Source organism: Micrasema longulum, unplaced genomic scaffold, assembly GCF_059751315.1.
Source record: "Micrasema longulum isolate JH-2025_06_02 unplaced genomic scaffold, ASM5975131v1 h1tg001057l, whole genome shotgun sequence".
In the NCBI taxonomy this organism is placed as follows: Eukaryota; Metazoa; Arthropoda; class Insecta; order Trichoptera; family Brachycentridae; genus Micrasema; species Micrasema longulum.
This window is the reverse complement of record NW_028278245.1, coordinates 284762-308306: the sequence shown is the minus strand read 5'-3', so window position 1 is coordinate 308306 and position 23545 is coordinate 284762. Positions and strand designations below refer to the sequence as shown.

The window sequence follows — 23545 nt, the reverse complement described above, 5'->3', positions numbered from 1 at the left end:
GTAAATCGTAAAATTTCCTTCTTTTGTCATTATTATAATAAATATGTAATTGTCATTGAAAAAAGTTAAGCAATTGTGCAGTTCTAATTTTGAAAAAATAAACAATATTTTATTACCGCCCTTTCAAGGTTATGTTGTTGAATTTTGATAAAGTGTCAAATGTGACCTATTAAATTGGCCATGCTGTATATGCGAACACAATTTATCAAATATTTTCATGATATTTGCATTTTCAATCAATGGTGTATTCTAATAATTATGAATTAAAAGATATTTCAATAATCTCACCCCCAATAAAAAGCTGAAGCTAGGGCATTTTAAATTGATATCATAATAATGTTAGTATTATTCAAATAGGTAATAAGATCAAGAATCCACTTTGAGCATTAATTAATCATAAAATCATCCACAAAAATAATAATTACCACTACTCTCAGTGGCGAGACAGGTTTTTTTATTTACATCCAGGTTCCCCTCCTGGAAAGCCGTTGATGACGATCTTTCAGCTTTATTCGGTGAAACTAAGGGACGAATGCTTGACGTGAAAAGAGGTGAGGGTGCTAGCTGATAATAGAGTCTCCTAGAGCGAATGTAGAAAAGAAGAAGAAAATATGATTAATAATAAATCTTCATATGTAAACAGTTTTGTCATCAACTGCTCTTAAATAATTTTAACCATGATCAAACAATGAAAAATGAATTATTAACTTTTTTTACTTTTCTGTTTTTTTTTTTACTTCTTTGTAAGGCGGATATGTAAACAATATTCTCTGGTACTAAACAATGGAAATATTACAATCGGCCATCTCTCCTCTACGGCCATCTCTTCTGGAATTATCCAACTCAAATCCAATACCTACTAGATTCTCTAGTCGGTGCTACTCAAATCTCATTTCTTCCTCTTTGCAACATTAAAAGCGTCAGAGACAAGATCCCACAAAATAAATAAAAAATATATCTATGAAATTTCTTTTTCCACCTTGCGTGTCATCTGTTCGCGCCGAGGCGTGTTTTCGGCATTTTATAATTTAAATTTAGGTACGTTTTTAACATTTTATAGAAGCAAAGAACTGTTCATAAAATTAAGCTTAGCATTTCGGTATAGTTGTCGTGTTATTTCGTGTGCATTAGTGTAAGATAAATTATGCATATGTTCTGAAGTGTCAGCCGGTCATTTATCAGTTTATATTTATTTCAATATTTTAAATTGCTCACTTTGACGTTTTATTTGCATTTGTTTAATTGCAAAGTTTGATTCGTTCGGTTTCTGGTGGTTTTTTTGCAATAGTTACATTTTTCTTGATCGTTAAATCATAACCTCAAATTTTCAGAAGCAGAAACGCCAAAATGAGTAGATTCTTCGCAACGGGCTCCGATTCGGAGTCCGAGAGCTCCAGCGAGGAGGAACAAGCGCCACGCCACCCAACTATGACCTTCACGGTAAGAAAAACATGAATTTACAAATTGAAAATCTTGTTGGCCTGATTGGTTACCTCTATGTAATGTTATACTGCGAGTCTGTAGATGTTTTTAAGCTAGTTTCTAACGGCTTGTGCTTAAAAAAACTTAAACAGGACTGGCCTAGAGGTTTCCTCGTATGAAAATCAATTCAGAATGTCAAGATACATGTTTTATTAACCCTTGCCTTACTGTGCCAAAAGCTTCCGCGCTACGGTGGTATGTTTCAGGGGCGAATCATATATAGAAGCGATTATGTGCAGTTTACCATTATATTTGACTATCCATAATAATGTTTTACGGTAACTTTATTTACAGATAAACAAACAAATAATTACTATTTCTTATAAATCATCGCCACCATTTGTATTTTTCTCCAAATATAAATAAAAATATTAATAAAGCGCGCCTAGCGCCATCAATGAGCCAAGGAACTAGCCGATTACCCCAGCTTATTTCTTCATACAAATAAGTGTACTATTTTGAACATCTTAAACCCAGTGGCGGGATTTTTCTCCTAGAGTAAACTTGCAGATTACACAAATTCATTGAAGATTCTTGATTTGGAAAACAGTATTTCAAACATTATTTCTCAAGGACTATTTTTCTTTGAGATGATACTTTTGACATATGACTCACAACACATGTGGCACTCGACGCGGCCGTTTTTGGCATTATTCATTTCTAGAACAAATCAGCCAGTTGACATTTCAATTGTAATGAGAATACCTACTTTTTTTTTTTTTATTCCAGTAAAATGGCTACTGACTGAATTCATTGTGCTATTTTTTATAAACTTTTATAAAAGTTAAGCGTTGAATTAATGGATTATATAGCTACACAATAATATAATATAACACAAAGTTACATCGTTTGAGTTGATTTCATAGATGAGAGTTGTTGTATCACACAGAACCACAGAAAAAATATCAATTTATAGTAGGTACATATACCGTACATGATATTTTTTTATAGCTTACCTATAAATAAAATCACCGCTCACCACTGGTGTGTAGTCAATACACATGCAAAAAATGAGAGACATTTTGTGTGGGTTTAAATTACACACAGTTTTTTACTAATCATCATTTTCAAACCCTATCCGCACTAAATTGTGAATAGGGCTCTGTGTTGGCGCACCAAATCAGCCATAGTAATTATTGAGTATCTTGTAAGTTTCTATCGAGCCCCCCCTCTTCCAATGTTGTAAGTCCTAGTGCTTTTAATCTACCGTAGTAGGGCATCCTTTTGAGTAATTTGAGGATTTTTGTAGCACACCTTTGGACTTCTTCCAATAGCTCGATGTCTTTAGTAAAGTTGGGACTCCACACTTGATATCCATACTCCAATAAAAATCTTAGGTAGGACTTGTATATTTTAAGAAACACCTCTGGAGTAATATTTTGGAATGCCTTTTTAATAAAATAATTTTTTAAATCATGTTTACTTTTCCAGTTTAGTGACGATGAAGAAGAGACCAAGAGAGTGGTACGCTCCACCAAGGAGAAGAGATTCGAAGAACTGACCGGAATAATTCGCAATCTCCGAAACTATAAAAAAATCAAAGATATGTCTTCAATGTTGAGCAGTAAGTTTTCACAAACATTATATTTCGATTGAGTACGCCCAAATCTCTGACTAATAATTTGCACCCGGTTATAGAAATGCCCCCGGTCATCTCCCTAACCCCGCTACTTTACTGAACATAAAAAGCTTCCTTGGATTAGATGGAATAGTTATACCATAATTGCATTCTGCTAAAGTTTAATAAAATTGTTATCTCTTTTTAGGTTTCGAGGACCTGCAGCGAGCGTACGTGAAGGCGCTTCCCGTCGTGCAGAAGGAGTCCAACGGACAACCTCCCGACTTCTTCCTGCGATGCATCATCGAGTGCGAGACATTCGTGGCACAGTTGTGGGAAGACAGAGAATTTAGGTATGGATGCATAGCGCAGGCGACTCCCGGTCAAAAATACTCGGCGCTGTATTTCTATCCGTCTTGTAAACTTAAACTATCTTCTTCCTCAGCCTTCACCCCTCCACTGGTGGATATACGCTCCGTAGGGTAGACGGACCTATTCCTTTTACCCAGATGTGAGGACGAACGTTTGAAAAACGCCCACAAAGGGGCGCTGGCACCCCGGTTAAGAATCTCTGATCTAAAAGAATGAAAGCTTATTGATTCACCTTAATCTGGACAGCCTTCGAATTTGACGACAACATATTAAAATCCCCAGTTGAGTCAGATCCTCAATTAACCATTGAGGAATTATCGCAGAGACTCAAATCCCCATGGTCAACAGTGAAGTTACTTTTGCAACATGTCAGCGAGACGAATAGAATGAGAATTTGTGCAAAAATGCTAGATATCTTTATTTTCCCTCTATCCCCTAATGTATTAGAGTAAATAAAAAGTATACTCACTTTATAATGCAAGTTTAGTAATACAAATTATAAATTAACTAAATAAAAAAATATCGTAGCTACAAAATGTCATGTATTTAATTCACTATGGGAGATCGGACCAGAGAAAAACGAACATCGAGCATCGGCACCACACAGGAGCCGGTCAAATAGTCAACAGGCATCTCGGTCAAGATTATTATAGCCATATTATGCCGAAGTATTTTAGTTATATAATTTCATTGTTTAGGAAGAACATGTCGAAGAGCAACAGCAAGTCGCTGACGTCCCTACGTCAGAAGCTCCGCAAGTACTGTAAGGAGATGGATTCTGAACTCGCCAGGATCCGCGAGCAGCCGGAGCAGGAGGACCAGGAAGATGGAGAGAAATGTAAGCATTACGTGCATAAATACATTTATCGTACATTTCATTATTATCCGTCTTCCTAGTCGGTCCCTCATCACCGAGGATCGTACTCTGCTTGTCTCGGCCCCCTGCGTTTCTTAGAGCTGTCACAAAGGAAGAGCCTGTTGCAGTTCTTATCTGGTCAGACCAGTGCATGGGAGAACATTCTCGTCCCCTATTTTCCTCTGCGCTGCTGACCACAACAAACTTCTCTAGACAATATTCTTCTCTTCTTGCGAGGGGATCAAAATATCAGAGAAATTTTCTGAGGCATATGGTCGAGAGTCTGTCAGTCAGCTTAAGTTCCCGTAGAATGGATTATTATCTGATGTGTGTACATCTAATGTGTGTACATCTGATGTGTGTACACCATTTTACGCATATATTTTCTTTCACAATTTTTCATATTTAATTTGTAAATTTCGAAAATCCAATGCATTTCACTCCCTAAAATATGTAATTTCTTAATTTAGAATCATTCTTCTTTGTACACCCTAATTCCATTCAGAATTTTCTGATTAATTTTAGTTTATAGATAAATAAGTCATTTTTAAATATCCTCGCTCTGGGAATGTGTCTATTTATGTAATTTTTACAAGTCAGCTTGCAGATTACACAAATTATTTGAAAATTCTTATTTTTTTTTTTTATAATTGAAATATTTGCGTTCTTATGATATACCCAAATATTTCATTTTGAGGGCAATTTTTAACGAGTTGTAAATAACTCACTATTAGAAAATGGAATCGAGTTGGGGTAGAGTGGGGTTCGAACCACGGACCTTTGGTCCGTGAGTCCGAGACACTAGCCACAGAACCACAACCCGATCAATTTGGAAAGAAAAAAAAAAGAATTTGGAAAACAGTGTTTTGAATATTGTTTCCTAAGTACTATTTTTCTTTGAGAAGATACAATTGACGTAAGACCACCATTACTTTCTTGCAGTCATATTGCAAACATGTGGCCGTTTTTGATATCATTAATTTCAAAAATAATTCGGCATATTGATATTTCAATCGTAATGGTATAATCTACTGAATTCATCATGGTATTTTTTATAAACTTTTCTATTAAATAATGGAGAATATAGCTACTTATAATGTATTGCAAAGTTAATAATAATCATATTAATATAACTTATATATTGTAATGTTCTTTGTAGGTAACGTTTTTTGTAGCTTACCTGTAAACTAAATCACCGTTTGCCGCTGAAGCATAGAGCGCAAGAAGAAGAAAGGCTATGAAATATTTGCTAAATCTGAGATGCATTTATTACTGGAAGAATGTGTCTGTTTATTATTCGTCATTGACTAATAATGTTTTTTTTCAGCGGGTGACTCTTCTTCGGACTCTGAAGCGGAGCCGAAACGTGCAGAGCCGGTGGTGGCGGCCGCGCTGCCCAGCAAGCCGGCCGTGCTCGCCGCGCCCAAGGGGGCCCCCGCAGGGACCGGAGACGAGGACGAAGACTCCGAAGACTCTATCGACTGGGGTAGCGACGACTCTAGCTCGGGAGAGTCCAGCGACGACTACGACAAGAACATGAGCATCCGGGAGCGCTTCCTTAAGAGGTAATGCTGCCAAACAAACGGATTTCTTAAATAGATATTTATTTATACACTATATAATTTATGTACATTCAATTCGCCTGCCAAGAATCATAGTGGCGAAACTCCTAAACATTATTACATAGCGGATAAATAATGGGCTGAATTATGTCGCGCGACTGTTCAGCGATGATGAGTTGAACTGGCTGCTCTTGGATTTAATGCTGGAACTGAGTGACTACGTTGAGCTGACTCAGTTGGGCTGACTTGTTGGGCTGACTGACATCACCACACCCTGTGGTCTCTTTATAGGCCGCGTTGCTTTGTTCTTCATGTCTCGATAGTAGTTAATGTACTCTAGGGCCTTGATTATGATAGGAAGATAAAATTTTAAATTATTTATACAGAGAGGAAAAACATTTTTGAGAAGAAAATATGGGAGTCTAAGAATTTACAGGGCTTATGACCTGTCATTGACTGGTTTATGCTGTCAATGCCTAGACTCCCACATTCCCTTCTCGAAAATGTTTTCCTCTCTGTTGCAATAAATTTAAATATGAACAACTCCCTAGGGAGAAAATCCAGACAGTCTGCAAGCATTTGGACATACTCAAAACATTGTTGAATTAACTACCTGGTAAAAGAAGAAGTTTAAAGAATTGGAAAATTGTTTTCAGGGGTTGCCAGTAGGTAGGTGGATTGGTTCAGCCGGATGAATCTCACCCACGTGATAAAGGTTTCGGCTCTTTTACTTCACAAAAGTCAACAGATGGAAGAGTTGAGGAAATGTGGATGTTCAAACATAGGCAGAATGGTTAATGTTACACAGTGTGTAAAGTGGCCACTTAAACCAGGCAATGACAGATCATAAGCCCTGTAAATGCCTAGACTACCATATTCCCTTCTCAAAAATGTTTTCCCTCTCTGTTGCAATCAATTTAAATATGAACAACTGCCTAGGTAGAAAATCCAGCCAGTCTGCAAGCATTTGGACATACTCGAAACATTGTTGAGATAAAATTTATCTACCAAGCAAAATTAAGTTTTCTGTATAAAAAATAAAATATGTTTACAATTTTTATATATATATATATACACACTTTTGTTCATAAATATCAATATTATAGTTGAGCCAATTTAATAGGTCACATTTGACATTTGTCAGTTTTAGCTTCATAGTGAGGTGACCTGCTTAAAAACATCGATTAAAGTGAATGAATCGATTCGGACTTCAAACATAATATATGTGAATTGAATTCAGTTACCATGACAAAGTACTTACAGGTACTGTAATTTTATTTTAAAAATGATAAGTTGAATCCCTGTCCCATTATTATTTACTATTGTAAATTTTAGGAACAAAATAAGATAAGTACATAATTTAACAATATTATCAACATTCGATTTTTCTGGGTAACATCCCTAGTGTTGAAAAAGAAAAAGGGTTCACTGATGCAACATTGTAACGACGTTTAGAACAGAAGAAGTTTATTTTGTAAACATATAAACTTCATATAACATTCTAAAATGGTTTATTAGTGAAAGTAAACTGTAAAATTACCTTCTTTTGTCATTGCTACAATAAGTATGTAACTGTAATTGAAAAAAGTTAAGCAATGAGGAACTTCAGCCCTACGGGAAATTGGATACAAAAAATGTTTTCATACGCGGGGTAAAAATTAGAGCATTAAATTGTACTGCAAAGTTTCTTGAAAATGTACAGAAAAAAATAATAAAAAATATTTTGATAAAAACGCACTATCAAGGTTCGTAGGTTTTCACGGCCTTCAGAATACAGATAGTGTTTTTCTGGGTTATTATGCCGTATTTGTGGGCTTTGTATTGCCGACGTTTCGGAGCACATTGCAGTGTCCATCTTCAGGGCTGAATGTATGAGTGTAGTTTAGAGTGTAGTAAAGCTGTGAAACAGTCTACATAGGGCAGACTGCCAGAAACATAATGACAAGAATAAAAGAGCACAAGAGTGCATGCAAGTTGGGCTTCAGCCCTGAAGATGGACACTGCAATGTGCTCCGAAACGTCGGCAATACAAAGCCCACAAACACGGCATAATAACCCAGAAAAACACTATCTGTAAAAACGCACTACTTTAAATGACGTCACTGGTTCATGTGAATCGACCTATGATCTGAGAGCTATGGAAGATTTCCGGTCTGCTTGTCGCTTCTGGACCAATGGGAAGAACTGAATGAGAATAAGCGGAAATGAACCTCTGACGTTACACGCGGAGTTATTTCAGAAATACAAAATTTTGAAAAATCGTAGCGCCGATAATACGATAGATAAAAATAAAAAATAAAAAAATTGACTTAGTTTGACAGTCTATTAACAAATTAAAATTTTAAAAAAAACCACTGAACTTCCTCATTGTGCAGTTCTAAATTCGAAAAAATAAATAATATTTTATTACCGTCCTTACAAGGTTATTTTGTCGAATTTTGATGAATTGTCAAATGTGACCTATTAAATTGGCCCTACTGTAGTTTATACCATCTTAGTATATACCGATTAAGATAGCCGCTCATAATCGCGGCCCAGATGTGTTATTACGATATGTATAATTAAAGGGTGTTTTGTTAACCTTTTAGAACCACGGATCGCGATGAGGAGGAAGAGAGAGAGAGGAAAAACGAGAGGAGGAAGGACCGCGCCGCCCCGGGTACGCGACGCAAGGAGAAGAGGGAGAGGGAAGATGATGGGGAGGGGGCGTGGGAGACTGTTCGCAAGGGAGTTGCCACTACGCAGGTACATATTGAATCGCGAATTAAATCTATGGTTTTCTAAGAAAGTGGTGCTGTTATCTAGCGGCCGGGATCAACTAATTTTACTAGCCTATTTTTATAGAACTGACACATACTGCGACAGAAAATGATCAATCTAAACAAACTACGCATTACGAGTAGATGTATTTTGAAGATGAGGGGTCAGAAGTCTAAAACTAACATTTTGTTGGTGTTCAGATAAAAGTCACTAACTCAAAAAACATCATTTTGAGAAATCGCAATTTGAATGTTTAGGGACCAAGGTATAATCCGATTTTTGTGCTTTATGTATCCAACATAATTCATTCATGTCTAAATGTTATTCATATTTGTATATCACCACTTACCGACTTTTCTATGTCTGCTGGTTTCGAGACGTACCCGTCTCTCCATCAGGACACCAATTGAAAAAAATGACACTGTCTATGATCACAATTTTTGGAAAAACCAGTAGCGAACAGACTATTTCTTTTGAGTTTAATGTGAAACTTGTGTGTGGTATTGCAAGTGGCAAAAAGACTATTTATTTTAAGTTTATAATAATAAACATGGTTTATTAACAAAAATAACAATTACTTTATCTACTACATTCACACTTAGGTAACAGATTTCTCTGGATCATGTCTAGTCTGCCTAAAACTAGGTATAACCTGTTTTTATTTACTTAATACATCTTTATATTCAATTTAAAAAAAATAATATCAATATCTTTAACCATTCTTGGGTCATCGCGGAAAATAATGTTTTACGAAAAACACGGTTAAAGTTTATCTGTTTTTATTAAATGATGTTTATCCCGGATGGTTTCGCTCGCAGGAGAAACCCAAGATGTTCGCCAAGGACGCGGAGGTGAACGCGGGCGCGGTGGTGAAGAAGCTGACGGAGGTGGTGGCGGCGCGCGGCAAGAAGCGCACGGACCGCCGCCTGCAACTGGAGCTGCTGCGCGAGCTGCTGGCCGTGAGCGAGGCGCACGCGCTGGGCCCGGCCGTCGCCGCCAAGCTGCGCTCCGCCGTCGCCGCCGCGCTCTTCGACTACAACGCCAAGGTGTCCGACGCCATGAAGCCCGACCACTGGAACAAGTAATTTTTGTTTTTAAAAGCAGGCAGTCTTTGCTGCTTTTTGTCTGCGTTCGTCTTTCTTCAAAAAAGTATCTATACAGTTTTTGAACTGTTTGACCGATATAGAATGGACAATTGGCTTGAAACCATCCTGCTGGACAAGAAGTTTTTCTTCCGATTGATGTAAAATTAGAGACAAGAGCTTCCAGTTATGACCTCATAAATTGGTGTCAGGATTCCATTGATACATCTCGTGCAGGGGTTGGTCAAAGTAATCATTTAGCATCTTATAAGTTTCTATCAACTCGCCTCTTTTCCGCCATTCCTCCGAAGATGTAAGTCCTAGTGCTTTTAATCTATCTTGAATCTTATTAGAAAAATACTTTATTTCGTTTTGAACAAATTTATTTATCAATTTTTTACTTGGGTCTCAACATGACTGACAATGTCAGACCGGTTGGTGAGAGAAGCCAATGACAGGTCATGTTTTATATTTATTTATTTATGTACATTACAGAATACTTCATATTGATTCATACATATATCTCAGGCTGGATAAAATGAGATTCAATCGAAATCCACGGAAGCATTTCCTAAGCAATAGGGTTTTTGATGGTTGGAATAAGCTGCCACAAGAGCTGATCTCAATGTGTAGTCTGAATGGGTTTAAAAATGTACTGAAAAAGTTAAAGTGCGGCAGTAACTAACTTTTGTTAAAATAGATTTAAGCATATCAGCTTTAAGCTCCCCGCTTGAAATTAATATAATAATAATAATAATAATATATAATAACAAAACGTCCATAAAATTAGATATACTCTGAAATTATCTCTCTGCCATTTGTGTTTTCTTACTTCTCTCTGCCATTTGAAGTCATAATTTTTAATACATTTAAAACCTGGTTTTACGTTACTTTCCCCGTAATTAACATCGGAGAAATTAACAACCCACTTTGCAAACCGATGGCTCAAGAGTCTGAAGTTAGCCTCTAATCATATCAACTTGTTGGTAAGTTGAATAAAAAAAAACAAATCTAACTAAATTTAATTATAATAATTAAAATACATGTGTAGTTTTATTCCATTTTTGTTTATAATTTTTACCAGTGACCAGTCTGATGACGTCAGTCACTGGTAAAAATTATAAATAAATGTGGAATAAAACTATATTCTTTTTTTTTATTATTATAATTAAAATGCAGTTCCTCCCAAGTAATCTCAATAGAAAAACTCAATTTATTAAACTTTAAATTTCTCTCTCGGCATGGGTTTTCCCAGTGAGAAATACATTGTCAATTCAATTTTAATATAATGTATTCTTGTGAAGTATTTATCATTTACTAATGTATTTATTTTCATAACCTTTCGTTTTTTTTGTGGATCCCTTTAAAAATATAATTTAGGGGTTTTACTGTACAACCAAAATCGCACACTGATATTTTGATCTCGGTGGCTACTCGCATGTTCACCTACCATGTTTGTGATCCGGAGTTTGATTTCTGAAAGGCCGATGAGATATTTTCAAATTCCTTCTTGATTTTGTCTATATTGAACGTCCCTCCTTCCCCAGGCTAGTGGAGTGCGTGAGTGAACTGGTGGAGCTTCTCGTCGCACACACGGACCTGGAGATGTCGGAGACGTTAGCCGAAGAGGCCGAGGAGCTTATCGTGCCGCCGCTGCGCGTGCGCGGGTGTGCAGTGACCGACGTGGAGCGTCTGGATGACGAGTTCATCAAGCTGCTCAAGGAGTGCGACCCCCACTCCAACGAATACGTCGACAGGTCAGTCTAATCTCCCTTTGCCCTTTATCTCACCCAGCCAATCGTCACCTGGTCGCCATTACTAATCTGGTTGTGGTCCCATCCCTGGTGTTGTTGCGGACTCGGGGATCAGAGGTTCAAGGTTCAAACCCCACTTTCCTTTGAATCATATTTTTCGTTATTGAGTTATTTACAACTTGTTGAAAATGTCACCTAAAATTTTAATTTTCGGCTAAATTAATGAGTATTTTAAGTTGTGTGGTCAATCAGACTTCACTTTAACACATTTTTTTTTTTAACATATAATTAAATTATTTTAACGTTATTATAACAAATGAATTAAGTGATTATTTACAATTTTAATATAAATATAAAATAATATGTTCAATACATAATGGCAAAACATAAACTCAGAGTTTTACTATGTCCTTAAAAAATAGTTTGATTAGAATGACAGTTGTCAGCAAAAGTGACGACATAACTTTTTGTAGCAACAATTCACGGACAGTGTATACTTGTAATGCCGTATTGAACAGACTTCATGAACTCGGCAATAGTTATTCCCATGTATCGGATATATTTAGTGTAGGGTTTTGTTCCTATAGAACAAACCTTTTGAACTTTTTCAAAGATGGTGAATGGTAATTATATTTATTTATTTATACATTTCATAATATTTAAAAAAAAAAAATTACTTTGCCCCACTGTATGAAACAGTACTTACGATTTTCTTGTTATATTACTTTAAAATATTTTATTACTTAATTTGTTTTTTACATTTATTCCTAAATTGTTTAAACTTTCTACTGAATATGTTGCATAATTTTTAGGTTATTTTTTTTTTTTAATCTTTATTAAGTAAAAGGAAATTTATGTTTTAAAAAAAAAATATTTAGCCAAATATGTTAGTATTGTAAATGTTTGTAAAAGGCAGATTTGCCGTTTATGTTAATAAAATTAAATAAATAACTGTGTAGTAACGTCTAAGGAGTGATTTATTTTGACACACGAAAAATCATCCTTATCTGGCATCTTAATGGCTTGACATATAAATCAACATAATTATATAAAATCAGATTTAAAACTAAAATAAACCTAATTATTAAATACATACTTACAAGGTTACATCATTTTGCAAAAATGTTAGAGATGGGACAAATTGATCAATGTCAATCGATCGAATAAAAAATTAATTCATTCGATGTTGTTCATGAAAAAAGTATAAATGGCTTATTTTTTGGTGAATAATTGTCTTAAACACACTATAATAGGCTTGTTTTTGCGTTTTTATATCAATTTTTGGAAACAGAGTTAAATGTTTGCATTAAAAACATAGATAAAATCAATTTGATTGGTACATGATCAGTCACCATCACTATTGACATTAGTTTGATAGCTGTTATTTTAATCAAGCTATATTTTAAGGACTATACGGCTGGCTGTTTTCTGCAAAATTCACATCATAGGTCGTGTGGTCAGCCAGATTAAAAAAATTAAAACTGGTCAGATACATAGTAAAATTACTTTTTGTATTATAAAAAAGCAAATGAATGCATTATTTATTATTTCTCCAAGTAAATAACATTTCGACTGTTGTGTAGATTTGATCATTCAATCTTTTTGCAAAAGTGCTATTATCTTAGTTTTACTTTTCTATAGCTGACTGCTTTCTGCATAACTACATTCAATTTTATTTTATAAATTGATTGCAAAAAAAATAGTATACATACTTAATAACAGGGAATCTATATACAACTAATTAATGTAAAATGAAAACGGAGTGTTCTCTTCTCTGTTTATGATAGGCTCCATCTAACATGGCTGAGTATGTTCTAAGATGGAGATTACAACAATTTATACACAATTGTGGTTACCAGGTTGAAGGATGAAATGCGCGTGGCAGCCATTATAGACCGTATGCAAGTGTATGCCGAGCGTCGGGGAGTAGCTGAAGAGATGTGTCGCGTTTACCTGAGGAAGATCGACCACCTGTACTACAAGTTCGATCCTAACGTTCTCAAGCTAAAAGCCGTAAGTTATATTTTTTTTCTCATATGAAATAAAAGTCGACGTGAATCAACCTTGGCAAATAAATGTTTGTCGCAAGTGGCAAAATTGGCAGTTCACAATGGAGTCCTGGTGCCGACCCTGATGTATGGAAGCGAAGAATGGACAGGGATGAAAGTAGACCGAGTGCTGTCGAAATGCGATCTCTCAGACGAATGTCTGGTAAAACTATGTACGATAGATGCACAAACGTCGAGATTCGTACATTACATGAGGCTAAGATAAACATTATTGACAAAATCAAGAAAGCTGATCTGTTTTGTTTTTGACATGTAGAGCGAATGGACAGCGAAAGAACGGCTAAAAAGATTTACAAGGCGAATGTTGATGGATGCAGGAATAGAGGAAGACCGAGAAAGACATGGCATGACCAAATTCAACAAACACTTGAAGATGGACATGTCAAAGGTCGAAATAATCATCAGAGTATGAATGTAGAGGAAGCAAGATCTTTATGCAAATGTGATATGGCATTTTATCCTCTCTGCCTACTTACCATACGGGGAAACGACGGGTACGTCTCTAAACCGGTAGACATTGAAAAGTCGGTAAGTTGTTAGAATATACAAACAGTTAATAAAAATCGGGTTGTGGTCCTGTGGCTAGTGTCTCGGACTCACAGATAAAAGGTCCGTGGTTCGAATTCCACTCTACCCCAACTTGCTTCCCATTTTCTAATAGTGAGTTATTTACAACTCGTTGAAAATGGCCGTCCAAATGAAATATTTGGGTAAATTATAAGAATGCAAATATTTATTTATTTAAAAAAATATTAACAAAACCACTGAACTTCTTCATTCCTTTATCTACTACATCTTTTTGGTAATAGATTTCTGTATCAACGTATTATATAATTCCCCAGGGCGAATTGGAGGCCGGAGTGGAGACGTCCATGCAGGTCATGGAACGCCTGTGCAAGTTCATCTACGCCAACGACGCCACCGACCGCCTGAGGACGCGCGCGATCCTGTGCCACATGTACCATCACGCTCTGCACGACAACTGGTTCAAGGCCAGGGACCTGCTCCTCATGAGCCATCTCCAGGAGACCATCCACCACTCCGATCCCAGCACTCAGGTGAGACAACCGGTCCAAGAAAATGTATCGTCATCATCATTCTCATGCCTTGGTGTATCGTGCATTGGTACACCAGCCATAGTGTAAAATGGCGCCTAAAGCGTATGTGTGCCTACAAAGACTGTTTTAAATGAAAAAATGTAAAATAATGTATTTTTATAGAATGAAAAAACCTATCTTCTTTGATTACAAAATAGAAAATATAAATTCAGATGTAGTCAAGTCTATTAAGGACCTCGGAGTTATCATGGACTGTAAACTTACCTTTAATGAACATATTGATACTAAGATTAACAAGTCACTAAAACTCTTGGGTTTTGTTAGCAGGACATCTAGTGACTTTCCTAATATGTTCACGGTTAAAACACTATATTGCTCACTTGTTTGTCCTCTTTTAGAATATGCATCCGTGATCTGGTCTCCCTTCTATGTAGGCCGGATATATCATATCGAATCGGTGCAACATCGTTTGCTAAGAAAAGTAGCATGGCCAATCATCCATGCTCAAGAGGGGAGACTACACTTACGGAGAAATGGAGTCAATGTTAAAAATCTCAAGTCTACAAAAACGTAGAAATAACATTGACTCCATATTTATGTTTAATTTACTGAATGGCTTAATTGATGTGCCATCGTTACTGGAACAAGTTGCATTCGGCGTTCCAATCTGCCGGTTGCGAAATAATAATGTGCTGTTCCTCGATCAACACAGCACAAACTATGGCTTGCTAAACTAAACCATGTCCCGATTGTGTTGTATTGTAAACTCGAGACAAGATCTGGACTTTTTTGGTGTAAGTCTTCATAGATTAAAAAAATCCCTAAGAGAGACCGGATCTTGTCTTGAGGTAGTAATTTTTTTTTTTTTGTCCTAGCTTTAATTTTATTTAGTTGTATTTTATTTTATTAGTGCCTGTATTTATTATAAGAAATTGTATTTACCATCGTTAGAATGGACTGCATAAGTCCGTCAAATAAATAAATAAAGAGCAGACAGACAGCTGAACATGGAGATTGACAACCTTCGCATAAAGTTAATACTCTTGCTCGTCGCCACTGTCAGCCGTCAGTATTTTGAAGAAATCTTCATACCTACGGGCTGCTGCCGATCGCTTTATTTGGCATAAAGCCCGTCAATGTGCAAGTATTACTAAAATACAAATGTATCCAATTACTAAATATCGTTTGATAAAATAAAAAAAAGTCGGGCACAAATCGGGTTGTGGTCCTGTGGCTAGTGTCTCGGACTCGCGAACCGAAGGTCCGCGGTTCGAATCCCACTCTACCCCAACTCGATTCCATTTTCTAATAGTGAGTTATTTACAACTCGTTGAAAATGGCCCTCAAAATTAAATATTTGGGTAAATCATAAGAACGCAAATATATATATTTTTTTTTAAATAAAAAAAAAAAATCAACAAATTAGATATTAGGTGACCATTGAATTCCCTAAACTTGTTATTTGTGTTTAGCTAGCTGATGAACTGGACCATCGTTGTGTGTAGTAACTCACAATTTTTTGTTTGATTTCTTTAGATCCTGTACAATCGCACCATGGCCAACTTGGGACTGTGCGCCTTCCGTCACGGGAACATCAAGGACGCGCACGCTTGTCTCGTTGACCTCATGGTGACCACCAAGCCCAAGGAACTCCTGGCCCAGGGCCTGCTGCCTCAGGTTTGTTCCGACGCATCTTCACTAAGCCATACTTGAGGGGTGCATAAACAAAAATCTGCAGTTAGGAAAATGAAAAGACAAACTTTTTATTTTTTTAATTTCATTTTTTACACAAAATTTGATACAAATTCTTCGATCCATTTTTATAACAAACGAAAATCGCCGAGCTTATAAAAACACGTCTGATCTTAACGGCTGCCACAGACAAAGTAAGCAATGAATATAGCTGAAAATTTGAGCATACTTCAGGGGCATGTATACCAACATAATTATTTTTTTAAATGACAATCGGACTCCCCAAACCCGTGAAATCAAAAAATTCCCATTATTTTCTGAACACACCTTGTAATTTTTTATTTCAATAGGCTATAGCTATCTTTTTACTACAAATGTTCTTTGGATTGACGGCTATAGCCCTGATTTTGACGGCTATTATAATTTTTTTGATTCCATTTCATTTTCTCTTTCTTGCGGAGTAAATAAATAAATAGCGATTATTGTCAACAGCGTCAGCACGAGCGTTCCAAGGAGCAGGAGAAAATAGAGAAGCAGCGCCAGATGCCTTTCCACATGCACATCAACCTGGAACTCCTGGAGTGTGTTTACCTGGTCTCCGCTATGCTCATCGAGATACCCTACATGGCGGCGCATGAGTTCGACGCCCGCAGGCGCATGATCAGGTTCCTATTCGCATTGTATTATAGCCATGACCGGATTATCACTTTAGACTGAATACATATTTTATTTTTACAATACAAGGAGAAATCAATAGAAAAAAAAAAAAATTTTAATCATAGACTTTTTTTTTTAAAGCCAATCAACAGGCTTAAGTTAGCCCTAATAGATTGGCATTAATGAGAAATACTTAATCTAAACAGTCTTAAAATCTATTTAAATTTACAAAATGTATAATTAACAAAAGGTATAAATATGACATAATCTAGGCGGAAATGGCAAGTGTGACATCGCGAGTCAGGAGAGATACCACCGCTTGCTTCTTAAATACCTGCCCTTGCTGTAGGAACACATTGACAGTACCGTTTAGTGAGATTTCGTTCACAGTTCTGAGGATCCTTGGCAGAGGGGAAAAGAATCCGATGTTAGTTTTATAATTTCCCACAGCAAAGACAGGATTGGTACGCAAGTTACGGTGAGGTGCATTAAGGTTTATCTGAGCAAAGATATCATAGGCATCCGTATGGATAGTTAGATATTGATTTGTGCAAGAATATCAAACCAGCCAAAATCCTTCTGAAATCTAAGCTAAAGATGTGAAAGTACTCTAGGCAATCATAATAGTTGATTATGAAATTATTTGAACTTGACTGAAGAAATATGATTGTATTCTTTAGATCAGCCTTGGGCAACCTTTTCTAGGTCTGGGGTCAAATTATCATTCTGTCTCCGAGCCAAGGGCCGGACCAAATTATTTAACATAATAAAGTAATATTAAATTAAATAAAACCATGTTGACAGCTTCAAATATATCTTCACCGGTAGTTGTTCCTTTTAACACTTGAAGAGCTAACAATTCTTCTGTGATAATGAAGTCCTAAATTCTATTTCAGTTTACTGTTTTCGTCAGTTTTACACTTTTTTTATTGCTCCCTTGAAAAGTGTAAAAAAGTGTTTTTACTGTATGTATTCAGGGTTTTTTTAATTTTATTTATTACACTTTTTGTACATAATGTTATTTGTACATTGGCGGGCTTATTGCCAAATGGCAATTTCTTCCAACCAACCAATAAAATAATAGTTTTATTTTTATAATTCAAGTTACAGAACATATTCAATAGAAAATAAAGATTAAAAAGCTAAAGATATATAAAAATATAAATAAACATATTGGTTTATAAATTACCTTAAATCAAAACTATTACTCAATGGGAAAAAGGAAAAAAGAGGAAAGGAGGAGAGATTAAGGAAGCGAAAGGAGATGTTTCTTCAGGCGTGATTTAAACAGAGATAATGTAGTAACATCTTTGATGGTGGATGGGAGACGATTCCGCAGTCAAGCCGCATGGACACTTAATGAGTTAGAAAAGAAAGAGGAATTGTGGATTTTTTTATCAAACGGTGTACTGTTGTTTTCTTTGAATATAAAAAAACCTTAATAAAGTTTATGTTTTTATTATTAGTTTTAGTTAACATTATTGCATACCAAATTACCATTTTTTTGGATATTGGATGTATTCAGAAATTGGGACTAAACATTTGTCAGATTCTACATTCTAACTTGATCTAATTGTAAAAAAATAATGTGTTTTTGACAGTCTCTAAACCGGATTACTAAACCTAGTTGGACAGTCAAAGTAACTTTATATCGATTTAATGATATGAAATTTCCGCAGTAAAACCTTCTACCAGAACTTGCGCGCTTCGGAGCGCCAGTCTCTGGTGGGCCCCCCGGAGAGCATGCGCGAGCACGTCGTGGCAGCCGCCAAGGCCATGCGGCACGGCAACTGGCAGCTCTGCCACACCTACATCGTCAACCCCAAGATGAACGCCAAGGTAAATCATCGCCGACCCATTCTATGCGTGGGCTTGGGATATCTTTTAAATATTCTCTTTTGTTATTTTTGCAATTTGATTGTAAAGAAATATTTTTAGCTAACAAAATAACAACTTTCTGTCTTAGTACGGATTTTTATTCTGATAGGTTAGTGTAAAATTTCAACGTCTCTTCATTCCACTACTAAGAATTATTTGAATTTGCATACACAATGTTTTCCCCCAAATGCTGGGAGATTTATTTTATATGGTAACACTTTTTTAACCATCTTTTCCCAATATTTATTTATTCTTAACGGCTTATGCTTTTGTACTGTAATGATTTATTTAAATAATTGTACAAATAAATACATCTTCTCTTCAAGACTCGAAATAAATCCGATCCTCTAGTCCTATTTAAAATTTTCAACTCACTCTTTGATGCTTCTGAACTACTTAGCTCGATAAAATTAAATATCCCAACTAGAAACCTCAGACAAAACTTACTCTTTCATACCGATAACCATAAAACTATGGTTTTCATTCCCCTATGCCCAGAATTCTTAGGTCTGCCAACAAACATACCAGTCTTGATTTCTTTGATAACAAGTTGTCTTCTTTCAAACGATCACTGAATCAAATTCAATTATAAACACCTCTCTCCCGCTTCCACTCCCACCGAGTCTACTATGTACCACTGTGTCTTTCTACTATCCTTTATAATAATTTTCTATGTAGTAATATGTCCTTAAAAATGCCCATTAGGCGTATATATAAATAAATAAATAAAATTTGAACACCTAGTTATACCTTAACAATATATACTGACACCTTGTGTTCATTGTCCAGGTGTGGGACCTGTTCTACCAAGCGGAGTCGGTGCGCTCTATGCTTCTGCGGCTGATCCGTGAGGAAGCACTGCGTACCTACCTGTTCACGTACAGTAACGTGTACGCCTCTGTCAGCCTCAAGGCTCTACAGGACATGTTCCAGCTGCCCGCGCCTGCCGTTCACTCGCTCGTCAGCAAAATGATCATCGGTACGTAGCAAACAAATGCTATTTACGGACGCAGTCACCTCCTATAATCAGTATTTTTATTATTTGCTTTTATTAGTCAGTAAATAATGTTTATTAATTAAATTAATAACTTTACAAAGATACCATATGACCAAAAATAAATGGGAATTTCTAGTTTGAAATGCCCGCGTCTCACCAATTGGTATATCTGTTTTGTAGCCACGTTAAAAGCCCTGTTTTTGACAATTTGTCGAAGTTTGACGGCGATCGGATGCTCGGGATGTCAGCAGTCTGTTTGAGTGAGTCGGAAAATTGCTGTGTAGCGATTTTTACAATGCATAAAAAATTGGGCACTAATGAATTTTGTGTCACTAATGAAATTCATGTGCCGAATTATTGAAAATGTTGAATAAAGTCTTTGGAGAATCGTGAATCGAAAACACGGCCATACAAATGGTATAAGAGGTTTAAAGACCTTCGTGAATGCTTAGATGATGATAAACATACTGGATATCCAGCAACGTCAAGTACCGAAGAAAACATCAAATCGGCAAAGCAAATCGTGTTGAAAAACCAATGTGTACCAATCCGAGAGCTTGATGTGTTATTGAGCATCTCATACATTACAGGTGAGGAGTTGCTGGCCAGCATGGATGATCCTAGTGGCTGCGTAGTGCTGCATCGCTGCGAGCCGTCACGGCTCCAGGCCCTGGCGCTGCAGCTGACGGACAAACTCTTCAACTTTGTGGACTCCAACGAGAGAATTTTCGAGATGAAACAGGGCGCTTTCTTCCAGAGAGGGGGCAACCAGGTAACGAATCATTTTGCCACTTGTTTTATTTCAAACTTTTTTTAAAAAAAAAGAAATATTTGCGTTCTTATGATTTACCCAAATATTTGATTTTGAGGGCCATTTTCAACGAGTTGTAAATAACTCACTATTAGAAGATGGGAATCAAGCTAGGGTAGAGTGGGATTCGAACCACGGACCTTTGTGAGACCTTTGAGTCCGAGACGCTAGCCACCGGACCACAGCCCAATTCTAATATGGCATTCTGTCAATTAAACTCTTTTGGTTTCGAGTACTTTTTTTTAATAAAGTTTTCACCTGTCATACTGGTGAGAGACTATGTCTGTATAACAGTCATTTATAATATTTTATCTTAGTTTCGGTGAACCGAAATCTTTTATGATACCGCATTAGTGTTTCTGTTTGCGAAATGTAAATTTCTCTTTCCAGGGCGGGGGTCGCGGCGGCGAGCGCGGGAGGGGCGGCGGCGGCGGTGGCGAGGGGGGCGGCCGGCGGGAGGGGGGGCGCGACGGGGGCTGGCAGCGGAGGGGGCCGAGGGGGGGAGGGGGCGGGGGGCGCAGGCACCACGAGGACAGGCAGCACGACAACCAGGACTACTAGGGACCGCGCCCGCCGACAGGACCGGAGACAGCACGACCACAGACATAACAGCCTTGTCCACCGAGACCGGAGACAGCACGACTACAGTTACCAGGAACACACAAACGGCTTCAACAATAGTTCGCAAGGCTATAAAACAAAATCTGATTGTACAATTGTACAATGGACTCATGAAAATCGTGTGTTCAACACTTTTGACAATCTTCCAAAAGACAGAGTTTTTAATTCACAAAGACCCAAACAACAACCTTTTGATTTTTACCCATCCTTTAATAAACATGATGTCAAAATAATTCCTCTAGATCAAAATGAAATCTTACAACGTTTAGAAATGCCTTCTGCTCATTTCCCGCAGATCACGGTCGCTCTTTTGCTCAATTGTTTCGTAACGTACACCGCTTTTGTTTACTCAAAATTCTTTCTGAATGAAATTATCAATCGCTTCTGTTTTTTGTTTCCCCCTTTTTTCATTTCTACTTCTTGCGTGGGCAGGCAATGAGTGACGGATTCTTATGCAGAAATACGCGAGTATCGTATACGAGATCAAAGTGTTTAATTTAACAGTTGAATACCCTTCCAGGGTTCTGGTTTGTTACAAAATCATTATGAAATTTGCACCTGCGTCATTGGAAGTATTTTCTGTATTTAAATACCTCGCTCATTGCCTGCCCACAAGAAATCTCAACTCAATAATGTATTTTTCTTTATTATTTTGAAAAATTCACTCATCTCTTCCACACTGGCTATTACATTTCTCTCTAGAATTTCTTTTTTCAGTTATTACATATTCCTCTTTTGTTACCTTTAAAAATCATGATTACAATATGATTTTAGATATAACATCGTACATATGAGATAGATTCTCATATACAATCTTTATGTAAAGGGATTTTTATAAATGGTGATATTTAATAAAAAAATGTATCAATCATTTGGTGTATTATTTCTAAATACGTATGCATATGAAATTGTGTCCTCTTTTACCTGGTGATGGATAATCTTCGACGATATGTTTATAAACTGCAGGTAACCTCCACTCGTCTGGGTCTTAATACTAATACCAAAAAGGACCCAGATTATGTACAAAATTATCTATATATATCTAAATTTAGATTCCATGTTTGTGGCCGAAAATCTCGGAAAGTAATCGATGGATTAACTAAAAAAAATTATAGAAAACTGCATTCCCTTATATTCTACAGCATAGTCATGTCACAGCAAATTAAGATATTTACTCATACCCACCGGAGATACGATACATCTCAGACCTATGAATACGAAAATTATCGATTACGCGATAAATAAATTTTAAACGCGATTTTCGTTCGGTCTAATCTTTCAAAATAAAATTAGCTTCAATTCGAGACATAAATAAAAAATTTCGGTTAAGATAAAACAGAGCTTTAATATAATTTAAATGAATAAAAATATAACTTGTTCTATGGGTGCTTATCTTTTCTGTGAATTTCGATCGGCTGATCGGCTGTAGCTCTGTGTATTTATCTCTATGAAATATAATTAAGATTAGAATTAGGAGATATTGCCTAAGATTAAGAGAGTTGAAGATATTGTCAACCTTTGGCACATGGTATTTTTAACGGCTGACTTTGCCACTATAAATCAATCTTTATATATATAATTCCTCTATACATGTGATGTCACCGAACTCCTCCTAAACGGCTTAACCGATTTACGTGCGGTTTTCAGAGAAATATAGATCTTTGCGCTGTGCGTGTTTGTAGATATTAAAATCTTTAAACTAATGTAAAAAATATTTAAGGAGCATAAATGTTTTATTCATCATTAAAAAAATATTTATTATTACTAAAGTATATCAAATGGGCGGCAAATCATATTACATCAAATATATATGTACATTCGCATTATAGGAGATAATGTTTTATGAGTGGCATGGAGCGGAAGACGTTAAAACATAAAACAGTAAAAACGACACTGGCCGGCCAGATGGCGGTAGTCCGACAGGAAAAATATGGCGTATAGCATGTATCCTTAGACTATTTGCTTCGCTTCGATATTTTTAATTATAATTAGAAATAAACGTGAGAAATCTTAGAAAAAAACTTATGAAAGGTCATCTCTTTGCTATAAACTACATTTCTATATTTTTTTTAATAAAAAAAAAACACCACAAAACAGGCCCAAAAAGTGACTTTTTAAACTGGGTCTGAAAGTATCACTTCGCCACGTAAGTTATTTTTTCGACCATCAGGCTTTACGTGTTAAATAAAGCAATGTGTTTTCAATTTCAATTTATTTATTTATTTTATGTACATTTACATACATTACAAAAATATTTCAAGGCATACATAACACGAAACAATTTATGCTAAAATTTAAATATACAAAGATAGTAAAATAAAAATACCCAGCTATTA

At 36.3% G+C, this 23545-nt stretch overlaps 1 protein-coding gene across 1 annotated transcript; it reads left to right on the top strand.

Annotated features, from left to right (window-relative positions):
- The first annotated feature begins 915 nt into the window (after positions 1-915).
- eIF3c (eukaryotic translation initiation factor 3 subunit c) lies at positions 916-22080 on the top strand. Its single transcript, XM_088233111.1, has 17 exons — positions 916-1038; positions 1332-1440; positions 2914-3046; positions 3249-3393; positions 4111-4250; positions 5596-5833; positions 8419-8575; positions 9409-9671; positions 11220-11429; positions 13286-13439; positions 14338-14553; positions 16090-16230; positions 16738-16910; positions 18582-18741; positions 19570-19759; positions 20368-20549; positions 20979-22080. Exons 2-17 carry the CDS (start codon positions 1348-1350, stop codon positions 21147-21149), a joined length of 2766 nt encoding a protein of 921 aa, XP_088089237.1. The 5' UTR covers positions 916-1038; positions 1332-1347; the 3' UTR covers positions 21150-22080.
- Positions 22081-23545: the final 1465 nt, after the last annotated feature.